Source organism: Drosophila nasuta, chromosome 3 (genome assembly GCF_023558535.2).
Source record: "Drosophila nasuta strain 15112-1781.00 chromosome 3, ASM2355853v1, whole genome shotgun sequence".
Lineage (NCBI taxonomy): Eukaryota > Metazoa > Arthropoda > Insecta > Diptera > Drosophilidae > Drosophila > Drosophila nasuta.
The window spans coordinates 7,386,383-7,413,961 of NC_083457.1; the positions used below are offsets into that span (position 1 = coordinate 7,386,383).

Genomic DNA, 27,579 nt, shown 5'->3' on the forward strand with positions numbered 1-27,579 from the left:
TATAGTTTCAGCAAATGACACAACAACAAAGCAAAACGTAAGCAGATAATTATAAATTATATAATTAAATAATCACAATTTGTTTTACACTCATATTTAATTTAGTAGGTATTTTATAATATATATTTCGATCTACATTATGTTTTTTGTGTATGTGAGATTTTAAATGTAATCAGCATATCAATTTACAACGTGTTTCGTGTCATTTGGTTATTCGAGGCGACAAAAATACAGCAGAGATTCGTTACAATATTTAACTACATCGATATTTGTATGTACGTAACTGTTAACTAGGAAAGGGGGACGTGAGGGGTGGAAGGGGTGCAAGTTTTAAAATTAGTTCAACAAAAAACATACATTTTTCATTATAATATATAATCCTTTTTATAGCTTGAGTAGTTTTCCTTTTGTTTTTGTTTCTTTTTTATGCAATGAGATTCCTGTCGTTTTCTTAAAGTTTCACCTCCACGAGTTCACTTCTTACTCCTCCATGTAGGGATAGTTGACGTCACGCAGGGGCACAAACGTTTCCTTAATTGACTGCGGCGATGTCCAGCGCAGAATGTAGTGGGGTCCGCCAGCCTTGTCGTTAGTGCCAGACTTGCGACCACCTCCAAATGGCTGTTGTCCCACCACCGATCCTGTCGACTTGTCGTTGATATAGAAGTTACCCGCCGACGTCTTGAACTCCTCCAAAGCACACTTGATGAACTCTCTGTAAGATCATATAAATTATAGGGATCAATTCGGAGATATGTTCATGTCTTATACTTACTCGTCTTGGCCAAAAACGGCGCCGGTCAAGGCAAATTGCGTTGATGTATGCACCAGCTTCATTGTATCAAACAAATCCTTCTCTTTGTACACATAAACCGTCAGCACTGGGCCAAAGATTTCCTCAGTCATAATGCGATCTTTGGGATCCTTGGTTACCACAATCGTGGGATTGATGAAGTAACCTTTGCTGTCCGAATACGTGCCGCCAGCAATGATCTCTAAATTCGAACTGTTTTTGGCATGCTCAATGTATCCAGTAATGCGTTTAAATGCTTTATCATCGATGACAGCCGATGTGAAGCTCTTAGTGTCCTGCACATCGCCAATCTTCAGTTTGCACGCCTCCGCTACCAATCCCTCTTTGATCTGTCGATTTGAGTGCAAAGTTTAATTCAATTTCTATAATTAAATCAATGACAATTGTTTACCTCTGGCCACAGCGACTCTGGAACATACATACGGGAGCAGGCAGAACATTTTTGTCCACTGTACTCGAAGGCGGAACGTATTGTGGATGTGACAACAGATTGCGCATCCGCTGACGAGTGAACAAAGTGGTAATTCTTGCCACCACACTCGCCAATAAGACGCGGAAAGTTATTGTATTTGTCAATATTGTTACCCACCTGCTTCCACAAGCGACTGAATGTCCTGTGTATCACGAAAGAAAAAGGGAAAACAAAAATTTCAATTATCAAAATCAATAATAGGGGAGAAAGAGTGAAAACTTACGGCACGGAACCGGTGAAATTGATGGCAGCCAGGTGTGGCGAGGCGGTTATTGTATCACCAAAGACGGGGCCATCAGCGGGCACGAAATTAACGACGCCATCGGGCAAGCCAGCTTCGCGCATAATATTGAAAATGCGCCAGTTGGAGAGCAGAGCAGTGTCCGAGGGTTTCCACAGCACACCGTTGCCCTGCAATAGATGATGTCAGACTCGATAAGTAGATTATATATTTCAGTAAATATCGGTTATATGTTGCATTAAGTTGCTGTTGAATTTATGTGCAAAGTACTATATAATTTAAATAAATTGCTAGCTAATGGAATTGCTTACATACAATATTTATTATCTTTGAGCTGAAGTAAAATAAATCGCAGTTTAAGAGCGTTTCGAAAGGCTACTATCGAAATAATGCTGGTAAGGCTTATTTACAAACCTTTTTTTGATATGTTAGGAAAAAGTTAAAAAAAAAATAACTGAAATGATAATACATATAAACTGCACTGAACTTTTTGCTTACGACTGTACTTTAGCTGTGTCATATAACCGATATATATATAAATGTCAGCTTACCATCAAGGCTGGCGTGTAGGCCAAGTTGCCACCGATGGCCGTAAAGTTGAATGGGCTGACAGCAGCGATGAAACCATCAATGCCACGATAACGCAATGAATTCTTGGTGACCTTTAGGTCCTCACTGATGGGCTGATACTTGACGCACTCCTTGAGAAAGTAGGCGTGTATGCTGTTGTTACCAAGACAAACAAATGATTAAGGCTTTGTGTAAAAGGTCAACAAGCAGTATAAAGTGTTTTTACCGTATAAAATCAATGAGCTCGCAAGCCGCATCGATTTCCGCTTGAATGATGGTTTTCGCCTGGCCCAACATGGTGGCTGCGTTCAACTCCTGACGATATTTGCCTGCCATCAAATCGGCAGCACGCTCCCAAATCTTTAGGCGCTCATCGAAAGGCACACGATCCCATTTGGGTTGCGTTTCAACCGCCGTTTTGATGGCCTGCTCCAGGAGCTTCTTGTCCGCATAGTAGAACTTGGCCAGTTTGTGTTGATGATCGTGTGGCATCACCTGATGCACCACCTGATCCGTCTTAAACTCCTTGCCACCGATCACAATGGGAACTTCCTCACATTTCGCTGCGGTTGTTTTCAGTGCTTGCTGCAATGCTTTACGCTCTTTTGAATCTTTGCGATACGTTAAAATGGGTTCATTGGCAACGGACACGTCTTTCAAATTGGGACTGTGGACAACGCTGCCTAGACTGCGCACACACCTGAAAGAATTTTTAAAATGAATGATTAACATAACTATTACATAAATGGTAAAAAACATGTCGTTAACATACCTTTTAATGGCGCTCTGTTGGACAGCGAGGCCCGCATTCGCATTACGCATGAATTGCAACATCTTGGAGTACTGAAAATGGTAATTTTGATGTGTAGAGGGGCCTGTCTTTCTACTGGTTGCTTCACTAGAATTTCGATGAGTGCTATGAGATAACACAGAGACAACGAAAACATAAAAAATAGCATTTCATTAGTTCCATTTAACGTGATATCAGCAACCTTGACTATTCATTGGGGGGTCTCTGCTACAAATCGCGTGATTTGAATTTGAATATGTTGATAAGACGCCAAACGTGAGCGATAGCAGGGATGACACACCCACAAAAGCAAATTGCGATAACGAAACACTACTACCACTAATTGAAAACTATTTAATCTAGTGCCTCAGACGTATACGTATTATTTATTGTACTATCTATTTACAATTAGACGTCTCGTGCGAGCAGCAAATGCCAACTGGGCAAGTGTTGTGTAAACGTGCGAAGCTTGAAGCGTACACACACATGCGCACTTATGCAATGTATACGTAGCGGCGAAACTACTTTTTTTTTGACAAGCATCAGCTGTTTTTTGCAGTGTCGGCGGCAGCAGCTGTGGAAAATTCCCATTGTCGAAAACGAACAGGAGGAAAGGAGAAAGCTGCGCGTTGTGTTCGCTTGGTGAGGGTTGGCTAAAGCGAGACAGAGTGCGCGCCAGAAAGAGAACGTAGCACAAAAGCACCCCAGTGGAATTATAGTAAGTAAGCACTTTTGAAAAATGCTATTGTTTTGTACTAATTCTCATAAGCTTATGTATGTCGAGTATAGTATAACGAACAAACAAACTTACATACATACATACATAAAAATATCAAATTATGTGTTGTGTACGTGCTTGTCGGTACAGATTCTAAGTGTTTGTTTGTGTGTGTGCAGGTTAATTGATTTTTACCAATAGGCGGGCGGCAATTTAAGCGCATACATTTACAATTTTATAGTAAGTGTGTCATGTGTGTGTACGGCAACAAATGGTCACAAGTTTTTGAGGCCAAGTAAAACATGCGCAAAATGAATCAACGACTCTCGGCTGCAGCCAGATACACACACACACTCAAACACACACGGGCACAATTTGAATGCAGCCAGTTTGGCATTTGTTTTGTTGTATGTAGCCCCCCATTACGCAATGTTATGTTTTTGCGCTACCTTTCGTTTTTGTATGAATACTTGTTTAATTATATAGTATATATTGTCGTCACTTTTCACTTTAAAGGTTACTGCATTTTTTATTTATTTATTTTTTTGGCAATAAATATCTGCTTACTTTGATTTGTTGTGGCGAACGAGAGATACGCGGTCCGTGTATTTGTTTGGCCTTAGCGAGACTACCTTCTATGTATCCATCCGTTAGACAAAAATGTAGGAGAGCGAATGTATGTGTGTGTGTGTATGTGTGGATGCTTGTGCCAAATTTTAAATATTCATTACTTGAACAGCTGATTGCTATCGATACCGCTAGACTTAAGCGCTGTGATTCGAAAAAAGTAAGCAGATGGTTTGGTACTTTGCATTAGTAGAAGAACTATTCAACGTTCACAACGACAATTTGTTTTAGAAATTATGAGAAGAATTATGATTTTTTACTTGTGTTCCTATCCTTGTCAATTGCCATGACTTAATTTAAATATATATCGATTAATTGCTTTATACAGCCGGCGATATTTTCCAGTTCTGCGATGACCTGAGAATAAAGTATCGATATATGTATGAACGATACTTAGACACTTATCAACACCGATTTTTGTTTTAATATTTTGAATTATGGCGCTTAAAAGTCAGTCAACGTTGATATTAATTTTAGAAATTAAATATAATATAAATTTTCAGAAACAATGTATTTCATTATTTTATTTATATACATCAGCTATTCTTAAAAACTTAATACTTAAGTAAATAATACACCTAAATATTTATCCAGTTCTGCTCTTAACCATAGTAGCCTCCGCCTCCGCTACTCGCACTTGCTGTAGCGAATCCTCCGCTGCTGCTCGCGAAGGCTGTATCTATAAGAAATAACAGGTCCAAAACACTAATTCAAACCATTCGCACAACTTTAATGTATTTTGGAAAGAGCAGCGATATACTCACTAACGCCATTGCCATAGGGATATCCATAACTGTAACCTGGATAGCCGTAGCTAGGATAGCTACCGTAGCCCCCTCCAGGGTAGCCATAGGCCGGGTATGTATATCCGTATGCCGGATAACCGTAATACTGTGGATAGCCATATCCATATCCATAGGCATTGCCATACAATCCACCGTATCCAGTTCCAGCGCCCGCTCCCTGGGCTCCAAAGTACGGATAGGTACTGTATTGAGATTCCACCAATTGACACTGTATCAATGTTGCTAAAACAACGGCCCAGCACAGCCAAATACCACGAATTGTTATTTTATTTGTGAACGGCATATTTTTACTAATATTCCTCGTGTTAATTTTGTATGAAATTCCACTGAGCACTGAATATCAATCTAGAGTACTCGTCGTTTTTATACATCATACACCACACTAGAATAATAATTTTGATATGAAACCATTGTTAATGACGCCTAATCGTTCACCCATCAAATGTTCAATGTTGTTGTTTTCAGTTTTTCGTATTGTTTGCTCATTGGAGCGTGCTTCACATTGCGTATGAGCAATTTTTACACATGTAAACACTTTCATTACATTGTTATGAGCTCATTAGCATTTCATTGACAACAAACAAAACATGAAAATGTTTAGATACACCAGTAAATAGTTTAAATAGTACAAATGCTTCTAATGGGAATAATTGTTTATACCCTATAGGCCCGAAATGAGTGTAGGAAAGTTTATGCTAGAAAACAAAATGTAAAATGATATTAATTTTATGAATCATATTATTTATTTGCACTAATGAAGGAAAGTTTATACAATAAAACAAATAAATTAGATGATTATGAACCATATAAAGCATACTTAAATTAAATGATTCATTTCATAAAATGGGAAAAATCATAACAATTGAAAATTCAATTGTAGAGTTGTCTAGAATACTTATCATATGACTCAGAACAGCTTTGTTTACCTAATAATCATTTAAAATCGTGGCTTTAGGGGTTCACCATCGTCTGCCACTGCTTTAATGCCTAAGCACAGTCATTAACCTTACAATTTGATGACATGACATTAAAAATATATGTACGTATATAGATTTGATTTTTTTCTGATTTCTAACTCTTTGAGGTCCAATAGTCCGTATGGTCAATGGACAACAACGCCCTTCAAATGAGGTCAGTTGTCGAAGCAATTAAAACTTACCACACACTATATAGAGTGCTAGAGATAATTATAAATGATTTTCGGGGTTTTTCAATGCAATTCGAGTTCATTGTGAAGGATTTTTATTTGTTTTGCCGCACATGTTCGTTGATAACTTCTAACCATAATTGTTATTTTGTTAGCTCTGCGAGTGCGACGGCATATTATTTTGATAATTAAGAGATTAATAATAATTTAGTTCATGCACCTTTGGGAGATGGTCTACGGTCAATATCAAGGACCTTGGTAAGAAATTATTTAGTCATTACAGCAATTTGTTTTCTCATTATTAATAATTGACTTGTGTTTAACTTAAATTGTAGTTTTTGCTTTACATTTGCATTATTGAATTTAACAAGCTGGAAAAAGTCAAGTCAAATAATCATTTGTATTAAATCGAATCTATTTTTTGTTACCGTTTTCTCCCTTTTCATATAGCTTGGCCAATTTGCTAAATTATTTTCTCTGCTAGATTGTCATCTATTCTACTGTCGATTTGAAATTTTCCTTCATTTCCTTTCGCTTTGACTCTGACATTATTGAAAAGTACATCGCACTGAATCTTGAGGAATTTTCCTGGAACGTTGACAAATTGCACTTAAAAATACAACTCACAAAACTTTGACAATTTTTGTTGTGCACACACATAGCTCACAATGTGCACACATTTGCAAATTTGTGCACAAAATGTGTACAAAATTTCATTCATAAATTTTTAAATCTAGCCCAATGCTTTGTGTGCTAGTGTGTGTTATTACACTGGCCAACAATAGCAAAAAAAAAAAAAAAACGAGAAAAACGTTATAGCGACAATTTTGTATCGTTCATATAGCACATTGCCATTGTTGTTGTTGTTGTTGTCGTCGTCGTCGTTGTTTTTGTTGTTGGTTAGCATTTCACTCCAATGCCATTTTGTGCCTTAAGCTCTGTTCTCCGAGTATGCAGCTGACGTTTGTGTTTTTCTACCTTTTCTCGCTCTCTCCCTCTCCCTCTCTTTCTCATTTTGTTTTTGCTGCTTGCCTGTCTGCAATTGCATTCGTTGCTTTTGCTGCTGCTGTTGTTGTTGTTGTTGCTGTTGCATTACACTGCTTCAGGTGTTGTATGGCATTGTTGTTGTTGCCGCTTTGCGATTTGAGTGCATTTCAGTTGAGTCGTCTCTGCTATGCGCATGTCTCAGCTCAACTATGCTTCTCGACTGCAGACACCCTGTTTCTCTTGCTTATATGTAGTTGTATTATAGCTCTATCTTTGTGTAGGTCCTGCGTTTTGTTGCAGTGTATTTTACAGAAGATCTTTCGTATTATTATATGATGATATAATATTAAGGACATTAATTTTTACAACACAAAGTTACACAAAATTTGCAAATATATTTCAGACAACGATTGTAACGATTATAATTTTTATAAAATATATTCAAAAAAAGAAAAATCTTCTTATTTGATATCTTTAATTATGCAGTAACTCTTTTTTGTTATTTACTTAATTAAAAAAATAAAAACAAGTTCATTATTTTATTTTTTATTATACAATTTTAAGGACAAGTTGCCATCAATCATCTCAATTTTAATCATGCACAAAAGTTATACAAATAAATCATGGTATCAGTATCTCTAAAGTGATCTATAGGCAAAGCAATTTTTAATGAATAATATTATATCTGATAAAGAAATGAAATTACAATTTAATTAGATTACAAAATCATTTCAAAATTGACTTTATTTTATTAAATGAAGAATAATAATTAAATTAAATCCTAATTGTGCAACTTCCTGAAAATCCGCTTGGTGCATATGATTTCTCAATATACATATATGTTTCATCTAAGATTTAATTAAAATATATAAAAATATATCAATATACGAGTAATACAAAATTTATAATAACTACTATTACTATAAAATCAATTTGTAAAGTTAATTGATGAAGTACTTTTAGAGTTAGTTATGTATTTATTCATTTCCAATTTTTATTTCAAACTTAGTTCATATATTGTTTGAATAGAAGAACATAAAAAAGAAGGCAGTTTAATATAACTCTCAAGAATTGAAATTAGTGATTCCATTACCCTTTTGTTACATGTTAAATTTCAAAGATATTTTGTCCACCCCTAGACATTATTAAGTAAAAATACAATAATCTCTAAAGTGAAATTCTGAATTCCTTTGAAAGTATTTGTGAAAAGCACTCAAAGTACCGGACATCAGACGTCTTTGCACTCTACTGAAATCAGGCTTCAACATTGTACAAATATTACAATTAAAATACAGTTATCATGCACAAACATTTTTTTGTTAAATTACGTTGTTGAATTTGTGCAGCAGAATGAATGTCTTTTATGTTTCAAGTTTTGTTGTAGCCAAAGAGTTTTGCAAGTGCGGCCCGTAACTTTTTCATTTGTTTGGGGCCAAAAAAACAATCAGAGTCAACTGCCAAAAGCTGACACAATTTTCCATCTGTCTGAATGGAAAATTTCAACTTAAATGGTTTTTTTCTACCACTCCCCTCTCGCCCGTTGGTTGTTCGACCCTCTGCCGCCTACCTGCTGAAGCACATTATATTTTGCTGCTCACCTTTCAAAAACGTTGCGGGCCCCTTAAAAACACTTTACATATTAAAAAGTTTTTCTACTATATGCGGGGGAGAGAGGAGGGTGGCAGCTAGCCGGAACACAAGGAGAGCATCCTTCAGCAACTTCATTACACAGTTTTTTTTTGTTTGTTGGATTGGTAAAAAAAAAATGCTAATTGTTTGACCAGCTCGACACTCAAGCGTGGGCTTCTCATTTTGGTTTGGATTTTTGCATGTAATTAATTAAAAAATTGTTGCCACAGCAACTTTATTTTTTTGTTGTGGCCCTCTGCTGCTGCTGTTGTTGTTGTTGTCTCCCTTTGGGGCAGCTGTCGAAATTGAAAATAAAGCGGCTAATTAAAACTTGAAATATATGAGAGAATTGACCTAGAACGAGCCAACGAAAGAGTGATCTCTTTATGTTTTTGTAGCGTACAATAAACCAACAAAAAAAAACTCACTCACTCAGGGAAAAACTCACTCAAAATAAGATGCGTGTAGAATGCAACTGTAAATGTTACGCATACGCCGCATGTAACAAACGAGTAAGCCACACGGATTCCGCTCTCTCTCTCTCTCTCTCTCTTTTGCTCTCGAATGCTCAGAGTGGGGAAAAAGTGCATGCGAAAAAAATCAATTAAAATGCACTCAAGTGCATTTCCAACTGCACATTGTTGTTGTTTATTTTTTTTGTAGTTTTTTTTGGCTGTTGTTGCCGATTTCGTCTGAAAATAAGTAAATGGCAAATTTGCTGTCTCTCACCCCACTGTGCCACAGCAGAGATGTGTTGCCCTTACTCAGGCTGCCTCGGTGCGGCATAATTTCAATTCAGTTATTTGTGCAGTTTCGCTCAGTCAAGTTGTGTGTGTCCTGTATGCGCTTCACATCACATCTCAATCATCAAAACAACAACAACAACAACAACAATCGACAACCAAGCCGATAAACCAAAAACTCTTTTTCGCCGCTAAACATCCTGCATATCCAATTGCAGTCGAATAAGTGTCGTGCGCCCAAAACAACAAACAACAAACTGCATTAATTACCTGCCGCCCAACTCTTGCGCCCTCCCTCCCCACGCTCAGTGACAAAGTGACAGACGACGACGCCGCCAAACCGCAACAAACGTCATAATAAATAGGAGCCCGTGACTCTTCTACACGGCAGAGAGACAGATAGCGAGCAGCGAGTGAGAGAACGAGAGAGTGAGAGCGAAAGCGAAAACGAGAGAGAGCAGTGTAAACAGCGTAAGCGTGTGTGTATGCGTGTGCATTTGTGTGAGTGCATTCTGACTGTACTTTGGCGCCCAAAATCATCAACGCACGAGCTTGGACTAACTGGCTGACTGACTGGCTGGCTAATAACGAAACCAATCAACAGTCAACAATAACCAAAAACCAATCAGAAAACTAAACCAAAGAATTTATAATTAAACGCAAAACTCGTTGATTCGATTAGCGTCACAATTTGCAGAGAAACAACCAAAAATACCAGAAAACAAATACCAATAAATAAAATAAATAAATGTCAGTTGCGACAGGTGAGTTTTTCTGTCAATATTTATATGTAAATTTAGCTTATTATATGCAATCAAAAATGGTCGAATTTCATATTGAGCTATTCCACTATATTTAACCCACAACAATAAAAATATTTATTGATTGCGAACCAAATCATAAATTTTACACGTTTTTACAACTTTAAATATGATATGCTAAAAACGATGTCAGTTTATTATAATTAATATAATTAGATCATTCTTATTTACTAAGCTAATTAAACTGTTAGAATTTCATGTCGATTGAAGCATAAAATGCAGCGTAATTGGCTAAACTTCTGCTTTTATATAGTTCGAAAGCCAGAACGAAAGATGCTTGACTTTGTTACGCTGCAGCTTCAAAAGGAAATTGTTAAGCAAAAATAATGATTACAAATTCATTGTAAACACTTTGAAGATTATATTTAAAGTGTTCCTTAAAAAAGTTTTGTATAATTAGTAGTATACTAATAAAAGGAAAGTAAGTTGTAATAATTAAAAGCGTTCATCCATAACCCATTGAGTATACGCAGAGTTGATTCAATAAATTTGTTGCAAGACTTACTTTTCTCGCTAATTTTAATTTATTTGAAATGAAGAAGTAAAGGAGCTTTGATCTGTTGTTATTGTGACTGGAATATTTGTATATTTGGTCCTATTAAAATATTTAGTCAATCAAGACCAAAACAATAAATTAAATTGTTGTTATTTCTTAATTAATGTATAATAGTAAAAATCCATTTTAAAACATTGTTGCCCGAAATAACGCAGAGCAGCGTTTCTATAATAGTTACCTATGTAATTATGGTACAAAAATATTCCCAATGATTTATTTGTAATAATAAAAATGCAAATGCCATCAAGCTCTTCATTTAATGGGCCACTTGATATATCTAAAAATTCAATCACTTAATTTAAATATTTATATTTTATTAAATTACTTTCGGCACTATCTTCAACGTATGTTTGGCTATCTCAAAGTTATTTACAACATAATTCAAAGTCAATAAGTCGCTCCCCAATGAACTTGTTTTTCTCATAGCTCTGCTGTAGAGTATTCATTTCTGAACATCATTAAATAGTTCTCGTTTGATTGGTTTTTTATGAAAGTCTATCAGCCCCATATCGAATACATTTTTAATTAATGGCATGCATTGTGGAAGAGACTGTGCGGACTAAGGACTGGCCAGGAGCTACTTCTGCTTTGGCTGCTCCTGTTCAGTGAGCTTCTTTAGATGGCAAACATTTTGACCTGCTCCCATTTTCTTTTCGCCACTCGATGCTTCCGATAGTCTCCAGGCGCTGGAGCAATGTAATTTAAAGCAATTCGGTGAGTAAATCCCATTAAATGTTCAACAACTTTGCTCCGGCTTCGTTGCGTCATAATGCATTGTTCTCCATCAAAGAGGACAATGGGTCCAGACAAGGACACTCACACACACACAGAGAGAGAACACACATAAAGGGAGAGCAAGGATGACTAATTATAACTCCGCTAGACACTAGAAAATATGGAAATGAGGGAATAAAGAACTTGGCGTAACGGCAAGTAAATTAACTAAGCAAAGATTTTGACAGAGAGAAAACACACACACACACACACACACACATTCACACAAAGCATAGTGAATAGAAAATAAAAAAAAAAAGAAAAATGTACTTAATATCAGAGAGAAAAAAGAGAAGACGAACAGCTAGCACAAAGCAACATGCCGCACATTTGCACAGTGAAAATAGCAAAAGTAAAATAAAAATGAAAAATAATGAAACTACAGAAAACAGAACAAAAATATATTTTTTACGTGCACAGTAATGAAAGGCCTCGGGCATAAGTTTTAAATAAATATTTGACTGTGTATGTGTGCATGTAATTTAACAAAAAAAAAAAAAAAAAAAAAAAAAAATAAACAAACAAAAAAAAAAGTAAAACGAAAGAAAAAGCAGAGCGAAAGCTTGCCAAAGAAACGGACAAGGGTTGTAGGCACTGTGGGTGGGAGCGGGGGGAGGCGGGGCAGCACGTGGACAAACTGCTGCATATGAAAATTATGACGGATGATATACATATAACCGTAAATATCTTATTTGTAGCGAAGTCAAAATACTCTAAAGAAAATGTTTGAAAAATTAGTTGAAATGAAAGAATTTGAACGTTGCAAATTTTGTGTTTCATCAGTTAAATTTAACGAAAGGTTATCTTAAAAAGTATTTATATTTAAATATATGAATTATAAGTCTTTGGACTTAATATATGAATATAACTCTGAATTTTTAACATAGATAAAGTCTCTTGATATACTGAATTTTCATATTCAGTATGAAAACAGTCTCTTAATATACTAAATTTTCATTTTCGGTATAAAAAAGTCTCTTAATGTACTACATTTTCATTTTCAGATTTGAAACTCACTTTTAATATAGCAAATCTTAATTTCTAGTATAAAAATAGTCTTTTAATATACTGAATTTCCACTGTTAGCAAAACAAAACATCTTCCTTTTGATAAGTCCATATTTTAATGAAGCTATCAAAGAAATTTCTTAAACACACTTCCAGCTTTATGCCATAGGTCTTATACCCGAGCGGTAAGCAAACGCTGCTGATGATGTGGACGCAGAACAGCAGGCTAGGTAAATATGCACAACAACAAAACTGACTGACTGACTGCCTCACTGTTGACTGGGTGCACACTCTTTGGGGGGCTGAAAGGGGTGTAGGGGTGTAGGGGTAGGCACTATTAAGGTCTTAACGATGGCGGCGACGCAGTCTGGCCCCGAAAGTAGGTTGAGGTAGCCGCCAAGCGCCGAGCGTCGAGCGTCGAGCGTCAAGCGCCAAGTTGAGCTCTAGTCAAGCCCAAGCCCAAGCCAAGCCGAGTCGAGCCGAGCCAAGTCAAGCCAAGCGCCGCCATGTTTAGAATATGCACACAAAGCGTAAGGCCAACAAAAGCAGCAGCAGCAGCAAGAAGAAGGGTTGCCAGATGATTGGGGTTGGGGGATGGGAATGGCGAAGGGGATGGGGGTGGCGGATAGCTTGTAGGGGCTGCCTTGTTGCTGTAGACAGTGTAACAAAAGATTTGCTTAGCTTTCATGTAAAGCGTAAAATACAAACAATTATGCAGCTGGTTGGTAGGATACAACATCCCCCTTTCCACCCCCATCCCTATGCTGCCCCATGGCCATCTTATGTTGCATAGCAAGCCTGCATTTCCTATTTAGTAGGCCGTCGAGCCACTTGAGCCCGAGACTTTGCTACTTGAAAATTTTTGGACAATGGCGCCTCCCCGTGTAGGCGGCATCCTCACCCTCCCACTACCTCCCTTCCCCCCACCAGCACACATCATGTTTTTGTCGCTCCCGCTATGTCACATTCTGTGACGTGAGTCGAGACCTACAAAAATATGACAAATTACAAAATAATTGTGCGCACAGTCAAAATGTGTGTGTGTGTGTGTTGTCCTCATTGCGTTCCCTCATTCTCCGCTCTCCGTTCTCCGTTCTCCGCTCTGCGCATTCCGTATTCACTCATTCTGTTTTTCTCGTCTCGTCGTCGTCGTCGTCGTCGTCAGTCCACCTTGCAATATTAATGAACTCTTTTACATCGTCTGTCATTTCCATGGCATTCGTCGTGGGGGCGAGAGGGAAGGTGGACAACGCAACCGCAATGTTGCGATGAGCTTGATCTCCAATCCCGTGCCACACTCCAATCCCGATACGTATCCAGTTCACAGTCTGCGCCTAACTATTTGCATTGGGCGTAGACTATACCAGAAGGCAGACAAACCGTCTGTCAATCAGTCAGTCCGACAGTCCATCAGTCCGTCAGTCCTCCATTCAGTCTGTCTGTCTGTCTGTCTGGTTGTCTACCAACGAGCAAGTCCAGGCAACCTGCAACATGATGTATTTACTCAAAGCCACGCAAATAGCTGCCACGTTTATGCGGCTATCGATTGTGAATTTCCGAATGCGTTTACTCAGTGTTTTAATGCATTTAAAGCTTAAACGAAGAGAAATATATTTTATTATTTAAATTATTTATGTTTTTACGGAAGCGCAACGTTTGTTGTATTCGCATCTCTTTAATTTTATTCGTTTATATCAATTTGTTTATTTATTCGACAATGAATTCCAAATGCAAAATGCGCTTATTTATTTTTAAATTTTATTTCTGCATGCTATTATTCGAATATATTCGAATATTTTTGAAATCGTGTTGTTAGAGAAGCATAAAATACGTTTGCTTTCAACTTGCTTTCTTTTAGTGTGAAAATGAATTTATTTAAAATAAACATTGTTCATTATTATCAAAGAAGTGCTTCGATATTTTTTTTTACTAAAACTGTTACTAAAGAATTTCTGTGACTTCTGGATAAAATACTGAAATAAATGGTTTTCACAGGCATCTTTTCAAACCGTTTTAATGCCATTTAAAGAATACATATTATTTATATGTTACAGGATTAATTACAGATTCCTTCCAGTGCTCTTAATATCATATCTCTCTTGATGAGTGTTGTAGCTTTAGAATATATTTTAGATCTACTCTATAAAATACTAAGCTCGCGTAATTCCTTAAAATGCTGTTGCTCTAAATATTGTAACATGGAATTTGTTACATTCTAAAATGGTTCAAATAAAAAGAATTATGTATATTCACAAATATGCACATTTAATAATAAATATTGCATTCAGAATTTGTAACATTCTGAAACGTTGCGACAAAGTAGAATTCTTGATATTCACAAATATGTCAAATTCAGGAAGCACTTAAATCCTATAAGCTCCTTTACAACGTTTATGCGTGATTCGCTTGCTTCAATAAAACAGCTCTTATCACGACATTCGCTCATGCATGAACTTATGCTAATAAAGCTACTTACTCGCTATCGAGCTGTTCGGGGCATTGACAATCCCTCAACTATATTACTATTTTCATTTTTGTTTTTTTTCCTCGTTTTTCGCCATGAACTGTGGCTGTGCCTCTGCACCTGCTATTCCGTATGCTCTTACCTCTGTCCCATGGCATTCGGAACGTTTGGCGGGTTTGTGGGTGGAAAAGTCAAGAGAAAACTAAAGAGTGGGTGGGGAGAGGGGAGGAAGAGGGGGGCTGCCATTACATTCCCAAATGAACGCGTTCGCTGTGTTTAAAGTTAGTTACCCAAATGCATTTTATATGGCCCGTTGGCTGTTACATTTTTGTTTGCATAGCCTCGTGGGTATTCATTAAAGTTGCAGGATATGCATCATGACTTAAAGCTGACGGAATTTTTAGTGCTTTGCATGAGGATGAGCAATGTGGCAAAGATGAACACGAAATTTTGTGACGAGAAAGTTGGCGTTGAAACTAAAAAGGAAATTAAAGGAAAATGTGCGTCGTCCTATGGGTTTGAGTAATGGAACTTTGTTGGCGGCTTGCTATACAAACACTCGCCTAGAAAGCTAGACCCCCAGTTAACAGCCAGAAAGACAGACAGACAGATGGATAGAAATGTCAGTTGGACTTGGCTTATTACATGCCACATAGAGTGTTTTATCGGTGTGTGTGTGTGTGTGTGTGTGCTAGCCAAAAACTTATTAGACTGTCGGAAATTGAATATTGTTCCTGCAAAATTGTTAAATGCTTTTTCTCGCTCGCTACTACATTCTGGACTGCCGTTGACGTGTCCTTTTATTTCTCTCTTTTTTTCGGAGATATATATGTTTTTTCTTTTCTCTTCATTTTATGTGACAAGTGTGTGGTTTCACTTTTTGTATGACTTTCTAATACGACATGTAATTAGCAAAAAAGTTATTATATATTCAGAAAGAGAGAGAGAGAGAGAGAGTTCATTATGCAGTTTATATAAAAGTCTAATGGATGAGTTTTCATATTTTTAAGTGGACAGAGAGATAACTAGTGGAAATAACTTTTTGGTGACTTAATTAACATGAGAGTCATTGTAAATAATTGTCATTGCTTCACATATTTGATATTTGAGTAATGTTTTAGATTTCCAAATGCTAAAAATAATTAGCATAATACGTTATCAACTTTTCTTTTATTAAAATTGAACTGTAATTTTGTTAAAAATTGAATATTTTATGAAGATTAAGAGATTATTTTCAATATTATATTTAAATTTCAATACAAATTTTAATATCAGCTCTTAAAAATATTTTAAGAAAATGAAGTACCCAAAAATCGCTTTAAAATAAATTTAATTATTTTTACATATTTTCAATATTACAAATTGAAAATAAAACATAAATATCTCAGCGCAGATCATTAGTTATCAAGCCACACACATTAGTAGCAATTTTGCTTAAAAGCATACAAAATTTAATGGTTGATTTGCCTTACAAAAAAAAAAACGCATTACACATACGACCCGTCGTTGTTGCCAGGGCACATAAGCTGGCACTCAGTATCGCAGCACATACTGCAGAGGCCACAAGACAATAAACATTTGAGCGCAAGTCATCATTAGTTACATTTTGTAGCGTACGATAAGCTCATTAGCCTAATGTAAGCAACAATGTCAGTTAAGTGGCATTACGCATACGCCGTGTCTGTCACAGAACTTTAACAAAATGCTTTTAAATTGTAAATAATCCATAGAAAGTTGCACTTGTAGCTCACCTGGTTTCAGCTGCTCCTTCGGTTTTATTGAAGCAGCTTCAAAATTGTTGTCTGCGGCATCGCCGAGATGCTGAGTAGCATCTTCTGTCTTCTGTCTCCTGCTTTCGTCTCCATCTCTGCTACTGTCTTTGTCTTTGTCTTTCTCTTTAGCCATCTGTCTATCGCGCTGTCTCTGTTGGTTAATGCCACTTGAGTGCATCGCTTGGTTGGGTTTAAACTCTTTGCTGGCATTTGAACGCAGCTGCAAAACTGAAGGAGTTGCAGTATCTGCAATACCACTTTGCATTCACTCACACACACTCACACGCACAAACACTCATGCATATCTGTGAACTTGGAATTGAAGTTCAATCCTCCTTTTCATCTTGGCTAAAAAGCACAAACGCATGTAAATTGGCCAATTTCGTGCTGTCCCTGGCAGGCCAATGCTGCTTGCACTTCGCCCCCTCAACATAAAAAGTGGAGAGGAAAAAAATTGCATCGCTTCCTGCACGAAATCCTTTTCTTTTCATTTGTCCTTTCTACTTTTTTCCATTTTTTTTCTTTTCATTCGCGTTACTCTTGATTTTTTTTTTTGTTGTTTGCTGCTTTTTGTTTTTACATTTGGCATGCACATCTTTTGATTTGCTTCTTGCGCACTTTGCTGATTCTCTTTTTTTCTTTTTATATTTTTTCTCATTTTATTTGTTACTTCTTTGACAGCCGTCGAAGACCTTCCGAAAACTGCAAAGAGATATGCATCTCCCCAAAGAGTTTTCATTCATTTGCTTGCAAAGCTTTTTTTTTGTTTTTTCTGAACTGTCGTTGCCATGTCAAACGAGTGGAAAATTAAAATTGTAGCTAATGACATTGCGAAATTTATATTCCTTTGGGGTTGGCAGGCAAACAAAAAAATTTGGCGAACTGTTGGTGAAAAGTGGAAGTAATTGGATTGAAAAGTGTGCCAACAAAAACGAAAAAGAACCAATCAATTGCTAATTGTAACAGCAAATATAAAACCATTTTCTTTTCTCTACGCACACATCTTTTGGCTATGCAATCAAAAAGTAAGGTGAAAGTCAAATATGTTCAATATATCATGTTAAATCCTAGGAATCAAGCGACAAACACATTGTTTTTCTTTCGAAGAAGAAAACTTTTATCGCTGAGCTTTTTGTTATTCCCTGAGATTTCTTCTATGATATATCTAATGGCCATGTAAAGAGCATGTAAGCTGTGCTTCCATGTTTGAAAACGTTTTTGGCTGCTTTTCCTGCACAGCCCATTCACATTTCACTCCCTCTCGCTCTCTTTCTCCCTCTCTCTCTCCTCGCTCTAGCACTTCACGTCACATCAATCACATGCCGACTTTCCTGCATGTGCAGCAAAAAAAATAATAAAAAAGTATGCTACATTTTTTGCACTTAAGTAGCTGGCATTGCGACGCAACATTGCTGCTTCTTCGGTTGTTACTGTTCGTGATGTTGCTGCTGCTGCTGCTGTTTTAGTTTTGTTCTGTTGAATTTATTGTTGCTGCTGCAAAACCGCACCAGTTGGCAATATATTGTGGCATGCCACCACCACTGCGATTTGTCAAGGCAACCACAGCAGCAGCAGCAACAACTTTGAAACCCATTTCGACTCGACTTCTGTCGGCTGCTCATTAAAATTTTAAATAAATATTATGCTCAACACAGGGGCGCCAAATAATTAATGTTAAGTAATATCCAAGACGTTGCCTTCGTCAAACTTTGGTTGACCGCAAAAAGCAGTTCGCTGATAATATCCACTCAAGGTGTGTGTGCGTGCTCCGTTGCTTCAGCTCGGAATTCTAATTTGATTAGCGCTAAGCAATCTCCATCAATACACACACACACACACACACACACACACACACACACCGCAGAGCGGAGAACACGGCGCACAGAGATTGATGCTTGGCAATCGCTTGCAGGCGGGCTTCATTAAAACTTTCGAGGAAACAGCGATTGACTGTGGTCGTTGTCGATGTCGATGTCGAGGCAGGTAGTAGACAAAGCTTCCTTCAGCTACAGCTTGAGGTGAGCTAACCGCAGCGTTTCATTTAAACTGAGGTTTCTCAACTTCTAGCAGCTTTTTCTAGAGAAATGCTTAGTTATTTATTATGCACGAGTGTCTGCGGAATTACCAAAAAAAAAATGAGTGTGAAGCATTTGGTTAAATTGAATAATTTTCAAATGTGTATTAATTCTGAAACTTTTTCATTACATCCACTTACATAAGTCAATTTGTATCTGTGGATTGAAAGTTTAATCAACGTTTGGTAAAAAATGTATTCAACATTTTGTTCGTCAACTTTGAATGGGGTAATTTTTGAGTTATAATAATTTCACAAGGATTTTCTAAATTTATTTTTATAATTTATAATTCTTTGATTCTCCAACAATAAGAAAAGGTTTTGTTTATTTTAATTGATTTAATAACTTCGTGGAAAGCTCTTGTTAAATTGAATAATTTTTAAATATGCATTTATTCTCAAACTTTCATTCATTTACATAAGTCTGTTTGTGTATTTAGATTGAAGATTTAATTAACATTTGCTTCGTTAATCATTTATTGCAGGTATATGAACTTCATAGGGATTTTTCATAAATCTATCTTTTTTTTAAGAATCGGGTTACAATTTTTTTTTTTGTAATTTCTAATATCAAATGAACATATTCTTTGCTGGTATTACCTAATAATATAATTAGAAAGTCTTTTGTATTTTAATGGACTTGAAAAATGTATGTAAAATATTGATAAAATATATTAATTTCGATTTATATTAATTTTAAAATTTAAAATTAAATACATTTATATAAATCAATTTAAAATAGAATCCACATTCCATAAAAAATATTCAAGATTTTCTTGTTTAATTCTAAATGGTTAATTTGAAGTTAAAAGAATTTTACATTCAAAATAGTACATATACAAAATTATTTTCTATTTCATTTTAAACATTTTTAGATTAGGTGTTTATAATTTTCTGCTAATATTAAGTGAACATTGTCTTTACTGATTTTTCTTACAAATATATTTAGAAAGCTTTTGTCTAATTTCGTTGAAAAATTCCACATCAAACTGTGTATAATTGAATAATAAATAAATGACATCATAATACTTGTCATACTTGTTTCCAATGCCCAATTAGCCCATTTTAATATGCCACTCACAAAATTGCCAACTTGTTCGTAATGTCCAACTTAATATCAGATTTTTCGCTGGCTGTTCTGGCTGTGCAATTACATTAACAATCTTTTATGCGTTTCTAAATGTTGGTGGTTCATGCAGATTTTGCCAAATCAAAAATAATTACAGCAAATATATATTTTTTGTCGCATATTTTCGCGTAGCATTGTAAGGCGCTGTGGAAAAGCCAACAACAACAGCAAAAATAAAATGAAGAATAGAAGAAAAAGTGCAGCTAAAAATAAGCGACATCAGTGGCGAGTGGCGAGTGGCAACGACAATGTTGGCACTGTAAGTGCCTCCTCATCGGCTGGGACCGAGACGAGTGGCTCGGCCAACGGATTCTCAACGCAATGCCAAATGCAGTGGCTGGCTGTCAGCCGATCCCTCGCTTGAATTGCCAGATTGCGGGTTGCGGGGCGTCTGTAGTGCGGTGTAGTGCGGTGTAGTGTAGTGTAGTGTAGTGTTGTGCAGTGTAGCGAAGCAGTAAAACTCATCGGCATCTCTCGCACTGTAGATGTCACAGGGCTGGCAGCATCTTGGAAACTTTCGCTCTTCAAGTGCTGCCCGCGCGCACTTAGCACAAATATTTATGCAGCTCGATAAGTGGATCTTGATAGTCGCGCTCGTGGTGCGCAATGAATCCCTTCGAGTGACAATAGGAAAAGAAATGTTTAGCATCAAGTAGAATAAAATGCGATTACAAAGGTCTTCATTAGTATTGAATTAGTATTTGAATATGGGTACAAAATCTAATTGAAGTATTTGTTACAGAAAAAGAGTTTGAAGATTGTGTTTTCTCAAATAAAATTATTAAAAAAAGAAATTTCAATTTAATTCGCTTTTCAGCTTCAACTTATTTCAAGCTAATTCACTCTAAGAGAAAAAATTGTTTGTAATGGATATCAAAATTTATTTCGATTAGGTTTAAGACCTGTTTATTCATTTATAAATTACAAAAAATATAAATTTATTTGTATCTGTGAAATACTAGCTATGTATTAGTTACAACTTATTTTAATATAATTTTATTGAAGTATTGGTTAAAATCCTAGCCAAAGGCCAAAGCAGCCAGCGCTAGTAAATTTGTAATCTATGATTTAATAGTAAAAATAATAATAATTTTTAAAAAAAAAAAGTATGCTGAATTATTGTGTTTTATATTTGTCTAATAGATATTAAAATATGATTCGAATAGTTAGTTAATTAAATCATTAATTTGAAAATCGATATTGAATAAATTGGAGATTGACATTTTAATTTGTATCTATGAAATACTCGATATGTTAATCCCTATTTAACTACAAGTATTTTTTCATAAAGATACTTTTGATGCTCTTATCGTTTTTTTTTTGTAATGGATTTCAAAATTTAGTTCAAATAGGTTAAGACGTGTTACTTTATTTCTAAATTTCAATGCAGACAGATTAATTTGTATCTATGAAATACTCGCCATTTGTTTTGCTATTTAGCTACAACTTATTTCAACCCTAGTCCATGGCATCACTTGCCTATAAGTCTGCATATATGTATGTTGTCTATATATTATGTACTAAATCTGTCGTTTTCCTTCAATATGTCAACGGTGTTGGTCGTTGACGCCGTCGACATCGTCGCAGTTTTCGTTTTTCGTCTTTTTTTTTTGTCTCATTTTTAGTTTATTTTCTTGGGTTTATGCTCTCAGCTTTGCTTTTTGTTTTGTTGTGTGTGTTGTGTGTGTGTGTCGTCGTCGCTAAAATTTAATTAATGTGAAAATTTGCACAGACTGCGGCTATTTATAAGTTGTTGTAAGTGCTCGATATAGTCTGCCCCTTGCTCCAAAACTCTCGACATTCCCCTCAATATGTATGCCATGTGCAACGTAATTGAAATTTGTGTGTGCTGTAAGTTGCCCAGAAACACACAAGTCGAAAAAAAGGAACCTCAGCTGAGCTGCATACGGAGCGAAACTTTGTTTGGCTTTGAGTTGAGTTAATTTTCGAACTGACGTTGCATTTTCGATATATTGTTGTATATGGGGGGGAAATGTGTGTGTGTTTGTGTGTATTTTGACGGCATTGTATTGCCGCTTTAATATGCAAATGTGACATGACGGCGATTTTCTTGTTTGCATATCAAACAAATTGACGAGTTTCAAATGTTCCATTTCAGAGTAGGCGGGTGCAAAGCAACCAAAAAACCGAAAAGCCAAAAACAAAAACAAGAAGGAGCGATCGAGTTAAGAGTAGTCGACTACAAGATACCCAGTTCCTAAGGCATTTTATTTCAATCAATTTTATTATTTATTTATTGCACTTTTGCGGTAGATGCAATTCTACAAATTATAAGTTTGTTGACCACCAACAACAGCCAAATCAAATTAACACTCACAAAATTTTACAAGACAAGTAAGAAAGGCACAGTCGAGTGTGCTCGACTGTGAGATACCCCCTATCCATTGCAAATAAAAGTAAAACAATGCGGTATTATCTCTAAAAGATACCAAAAAATGATTCAACAAAGATACTCAAAATATACAAAAGGATATACTTGGTATGTTGATATAGTACTACATTTAACATTTACAATAAAATAATATTTTGATATTATTAATCAACATAAATAGTTACACACATAAGTTCTCTTTGTTTTATTAAAAAGTGTGTCCATATTTTAATACAAAATTCATATTTTTAAGCTGTTTGTACCAATTTATTACTCATAGATCATTAAAATGCTATTATTACTTATCAGTATTATATGAAATGTGGCGACAATAATCATTCAAAAAAGTTTAGCATACAATTTGAAAGGCTGATCTGTTTTGTGATTACGAGTCAAGAAATAATAATAATAAGAAAATATATACAGTGGAATCTCTATTGAACGGACACGCACAACAGTTGTCCCACTAAATAAGTTAAATATTTATGAAAACCAAATCGATCATAGCACAAAAAGTGTTCGCTTAATGAAGGGGTTTCACTGTACTTTTTTGGCAGGTACTGTAAAAACTCTTTTGATCGAACTTTCGACAGCTGTAAAAGACTGTAGAGTATAAAGTAAAATTTTCAGTGAAAATCTTACAAAACGCAATATGTTTTCATACAATAATGCGTTCTTTAAGGAAAGTAACCAGTCTAGTCTTTCGAAATACGAGTAATCTGACTTAATGAACTGAAATGTTGTGGCTTATCTCTCAAACTAATATACATTAGTTATACTATATATACATATATTTACTATATATATTTAATTTAATCTGAATGCGAGAGTCAAGTCGGCCTCTACATTCAGTTCTCTTCTTCATTCGATTGACATCAGTTGTGAGTGAATCTCAAAATGAGACAAATTAAAATATATGCAGTTATCATATCAATACTATATGAAATACTCGTGATTTCTGCAGCTTCAGTAGACGCGGTAAAAGTAAACATTTAAAGTGCAAAATATGTATTAAACGTGAATATTCATTATCTGTTCCAGAATATGAAAGTTTCTCTTGAAAATATGTCAAAGGAATTGCAACAAAAGAAATCAAACGAAACTATTATAAACAACTTAAGAAAAAAATTAGTTAACCAGGAAAAGAACGAGGCATTGATAAAACAATTGCAATCTCAGATCGATTTTCAAACCCAAATTATTGAAAATTTATCTGCAAATTCCAAATTAATTGAGAATTATGAGAACTGTAAGACAGAATTAGCTACTAAATCTACCAAGTTAGAAATATTAGAAGTTCAATTGGAGGAATTCAATTTTAGTCTTCTTAAAAAGAATCAAGAAATTGCAAAACTTATTATAAACAACAAAAATACATCAGAATTACAATTAGAGAATTATATTGAAATAGAAAATCATGGTAAATGTCAACGCAGATTAGCAGATGAATCTAAAAATTTAGAAATTTGTGGGGTTCAATTAAAGAAACTCAAGTTAAGTCTGCTAGAAAAAGATCAAATTATTTCGACACTTCAGAATGGCAGAGAATATCGGAAAACAATTCAGAAGAATAATAATAAAGATAAAGATCATTTAAGCCCTCAACTATTAAATAGAACACTTCAAAATTTTAGTCCCTCTAATTGCATTCCGTTTAAAGGCTCTTCTGGGCAGTTTAAAATAGGATTACCTGGTTCAGAGGCTTTCGATGTCTTATGTGATAACCACATCGCTGGGCCTGGTTGGTTAGTTATACAACAGCGGATTGGAGGATCCCAGGATTTTAATGTAAATTGGACTACGTATCGCAATGGATTCGGTTCATTTGATAGTGATTTTTTCCTAGGTTTGCAGAAAATACATCTTCTGACGAGTTTGCGGACTCACGAACTGTATGTGAATTTGGTTGATGAATATGACAGTAACAAATTTGTTTGGTACGAAGATTTTAAAGTATCTGATGAAGATAATGGTTATGCACTAAGCTTGGGTAAAACTAAATTGAATTCATCTGATGACTTTCTAAAATATCATCGAAACATGAAATTCTCAACATTCGATCGTGACAACGATCTCAACGAAAGACTCAATTGTGCGAAACAATTTAGAAGCGGCTGGTGGTTCAACAATTGTTTTAAATGGTAAATATTGATTATTTTTTAGGTAATACATAAATTTCATTTGATTTGAATTCTGATTTCTTGTGCAGTGACCTAAATCACAGACAAACGAAATTTCTGCAGTGCAATACGACCCCCTATAAAGAAGTTAAGATGCTCATACGCCCCAAGCAGTAGATGATTATGTCAAGATGATTTTAAAAAAATGTCAAAACATTAAAGTTATTCAATAAATGATCTGCATAATTCGACATGTCTAATCTGGCAACAAATGCGTAATGCATATAGAATCGTGATGTAACTGTTTTATATAATTTTTATTCAGATATTATATATACATATGTCACCAAATTTCAAGCTGTTTTATATTGTTGGGCGCTGCGCAGAACTCAGAAGTGTAATAAAATTCAAGAACGAGTTATCGAATTACCAAATGCATATTCAACAAGTCGGTTTAATAAATTTAGAGTATACTCGTATAGCTCTTATGTTGAAAGAAATAAACGAACGGATGGATGAGTAAAAAGATGAAGAGTCGGAAATAGCTCCTTTAACTTGTTACTTAAATTCTAGTTTCCCGAACAACACAATATATACCATTTGAACACAGGGTAGAATAACAAAAAATAACTTAATGTTGATGTTGAGCATATGAAGCCAACAAAAGCACTCGAAAAGTTATATGCATGGAAAGCTGACAACTGAATACTGAAAACTGAACTCAATGTCAGCTGGTCGGACACTAGACACGCTTTTTGTTATACCCTATAAAGTTGCAAAGAAAAATGTTAGTCTAGACTCTACAGATAAGACGAAAGTGCCGACAAAAAACTTTAACAAAATTATCTATAAAAACGAGATGCTGCGAGAAAACTTTTCAATAAACTTGCAAACTTAACTTCCGTGTGAATTTTCCACAGGATATGACATAGTCGTAAATATACTTCTAGAGTTTGGTTGCTGTTGATTTTCACTATAACGCACAGGTGAAAGATTCAAGCTTGTTCGTTTTCCGCCTTCCGTTTCCACTTCCACTTCCACTTCCACTTGCACTTCTACTTGGCCGTGGCTGCTGCCCAAGTCTTGAGAGCATCAATGAAAAGTGTAATTGAATTTTGATTTAAAGTCCTTTGATATCAGACACAAGACACCCTACACTTGGGTTGCCACATGGTTATGGGTTAGGCAGCCACTTCAATTTAGTTCAGTTTTGTTCCGCCGCCCGCTTCTCGTTTTATTATTGGTGGTTGTTCTTCTTGTTGTTGCCATCTTGTTGTTGCAATCATTTTGTGCGCTATGCTTTTGAAAATTTATCGGAAAAGTAAATCGATAAACTAACATCCTTGTGCGTTTGTGTGTATGTGTCAATGTGTGTACGGGTGGGTGGGTGAGTGAGTTTGTCGTCCAGACTTTTTGGCTAAAATGGCAAAGCCGAGTAAGGCCAAAAGCGACCAATAAAAATAGTTGCAAACACAATAGAAAAGTTCCTGCAAATTGATTTGTTGCAGATGTTTTGGGGCTTTTGCAGCTTTTGTCAGGGATTGCCAGACATGTGGTCTCGATGCTCGCATTTGGTCTTTTACTTTAATTACTTAGATTAATTGGAAAATCTTTTTCCATTTCACTCATTCTCCGGCTCTCTATGTCTCTCTCTCTTTGTGTTTTTTTTCTAGAACTGCAAACTGCAAATTGCAATTTTAATTAAGCTCCACATAGTTGGCCAAGTTGAATTGCGAATCGAAGTCACTGTTGATTTCCATCAAGTTGAAAAATATTTAAAAAATCAACATCAAGTTGCAACTTTGATAAGCAATGTGTGTGCAAAGATAATATTTGGTTTATCATTGTTGTTATCATAGAAACTAATGCATTAAATATGTATGTACATACAAGTAGAGAATAACAATGAATAAAGCACAAATCAATTTGCAGTAAATAACAAAATGCTTGCCATCAAATTATTGCGGAAAGAATATACAATATGTGTTTGTGTTTTGTTATCAGACGTATTTCAAAGTTTTGCAACCACTTTTTATTTGTTGCATACACTTCAGGGCTCTAATAAATAAGTATTAAATATGAGGTTCTTTGATATGCATTTTAAACTGTGATATTATGGTACGAATTATTCATTAGAATTGAATTGTTTAGCCCTAGATTTGTGAAGCTGAAATGAGTTTTGGCACCGCGAAATAAAATTGAGGTGTAATTGAGCGGAAGCGATTTCCCTAAGAATAATGTAATCTTAAATAGTTGCCTTGCTTCTAATGGGATTTTTTCTAGTCCTTGTGATATTATATTATGGTACGAATTCTTCATTTGTTTTTGTGTGTTATGGCACCGCGAAATGAGATTGAATCAATTTTCTATAACTTTAATAAGTATTTTGAATGTATTTTTTATATTTAGCTATTTGTCAATTTTTTGTCCATCTGTGACCATCTTTATTATTATGCATTTTTTCTATTTTTATAACCTTATGCTACATTCATTTAATTTTCTCTCAATATTTGTCGAATGGAATATGTGTCTATCACTTTAAATATTATGCCTTTTTAAATAAGTATAAACTGTTACCCATTTGCAATTATGCTAAAGTGCTTCAGTTGAGCGCCTTTATATTACTAATATCCTTCTGTTCTCGTACATAATGAGCTCTTAATCCTCATCACAATTACACGCGCTTCCCACGCGCAGCTGACAAACTGGCAACACCCGTGGCCCAAACTCATTACAACCTCATTAAAGCGCAGCCTTGTAGAGAATTTGGCAGACAACACACACAAAAAAAAAACAGAAATGAAAATAATCAGAACGCTGCTTAAATTTGATGCCCATCCCTTCCCCCCCTTCCGAGCCGACCTACCCCGCCCCGCTTGTGGCATGTAGTCGTACTACCAAAAACTGTGCATAGCCCTTTATAATT

General features: G+C 35.6%; 4 protein-coding genes across 6 annotated transcripts in view; 2 read left to right on the top strand and 2 right to left on the bottom strand.

Annotated features, from left to right (window-relative positions):
• Positions 1-380: 380 nt before the first annotated feature.
• Positions 381-4,331, bottom strand: LOC132792022 (delta-1-pyrroline-5-carboxylate dehydrogenase, mitochondrial). 2 transcript variants are annotated; one of them, XM_060801219.1, is made up of 8 exons: positions 4,173-4,331; positions 2,870-3,013; positions 2,324-2,797; positions 2,079-2,250; positions 1,510-1,697; positions 1,206-1,428; positions 776-1,143; positions 381-715 (listed from the first exon to the last, which is right to left on the bottom strand). In XM_060801219.1, the coding sequence occupies exons 2-8, from the start codon at positions 2,929-2,931 to the stop codon at positions 481-483; spliced, it is 1,722 nt and encodes a 573-aa protein (XP_060657202.1). In that variant the 5' UTR covers positions 2,932-3,013; positions 4,173-4,331; the 3' UTR covers positions 381-480. The 2 variants fall into 2 exon arrangements, with proteins under 2 accessions (XP_060657202.1, XP_060657203.1); XM_060801220.1 differs by lacking the exon at positions 4,173-4,331 and adding an exon at positions 3,294-3,310.
• LOC132792025 (fibroleukin-like) lies at positions 3,330-25,014 on the top strand. Of its 2 annotated transcripts, none has more exons than XM_060801224.1 (3): positions 3,330-3,605; positions 23,575-24,674; positions 24,743-25,014. In XM_060801224.1, exons 2-3 carry the CDS (start codon positions 23,578-23,580, stop codon positions 24,828-24,830), a joined length of 1,185 nt encoding a protein of 394 aa, XP_060657207.1. In that variant the 5' UTR covers positions 3,330-3,605; positions 23,575-23,577; the 3' UTR covers positions 24,831-25,014. The 2 variants fall into 2 exon arrangements, with proteins under 2 accessions (XP_060657207.1, XP_060657206.1); XM_060801223.1 differs by lacking the exon at positions 3,330-3,605 and adding an exon at positions 23,403-23,511.
• Positions 4,823-5,359, bottom strand: LOC132794285 (prisilkin-39). Its single transcript, XM_060804624.1, has 2 exons — positions 4,997-5,359; positions 4,823-4,911 (listed from the first exon to the last, which is right to left on the bottom strand). The coding sequence occupies exons 1-2, from the start codon at positions 5,319-5,321 to the stop codon at positions 4,835-4,837; spliced, it is 402 nt and encodes a 133-aa protein (XP_060660607.1). The 5' UTR covers positions 5,322-5,359; the 3' UTR covers positions 4,823-4,834.
• LOC132792019 (poly(rC)-binding protein 3) overlaps positions 10,039-27,579 on the top strand; it is a 116,159-nt gene continuing 98,618 nt past the window's right edge. The window contains exon 1 of the mRNA XM_060801210.1: positions 10,039-10,308. The gene's annotated coding sequence lies outside the window, so the exon portion shown is untranslated. The remainder of the gene's footprint in view (positions 10,309-27,579) is intronic.

Coding starts and splice junctions, on each gene's coding strand:
- LOC132792022 (XM_060801219.1), bottom strand. CDS start 2,931: ATGTTGCAATTCATGCGTAATGCGAATGCGGGCCTCGCTGTCCAACAG. Junction 1,698..2,078: donor CCTACACGCCAGCCTTGATG/GTAAGCTGACAT, acceptor CATCTATTGCAG/GGCAACGGTGTGCTGTGGAA. Junction 1,429..1,509: donor AATTTCACCGGTTCCGTGCC/GTAAGTTTTCAC, acceptor CGTGATACACAG/GACATTCAGTCGCTTGTGGA.
- LOC132794285 (XM_060804624.1), bottom strand. CDS start 5,321: ATGCCGTTCACAAATAAAATAACAATTCGTGGTATTTGGCTGTGCTGG. Junction 4,912..4,996: donor TCCCTATGGCAATGGCGTTA/GTGAGTATATCG, acceptor TATTTCTTATAG/ATACAGCCTTCGCGAGCAGC.
- LOC132792025 (XM_060801223.1), top strand. CDS start 23,431: ATGAGACAAATTAAAATATATGCAGTTATCATATCAATACTATATGAA. Junction 23,512..23,574: donor CTGCAGCTTCAGTAGACGCG/GTAAAAGTAAAC, acceptor TATCTGTTCCAG/AATATGAAAGTTTCTCTTGA. Junction 24,675..24,742: donor TTCAACAATTGTTTTAAATG/GTAAATATTGAT, acceptor TTTCTTGTGCAG/TGACCTAAATCACAGACAAA.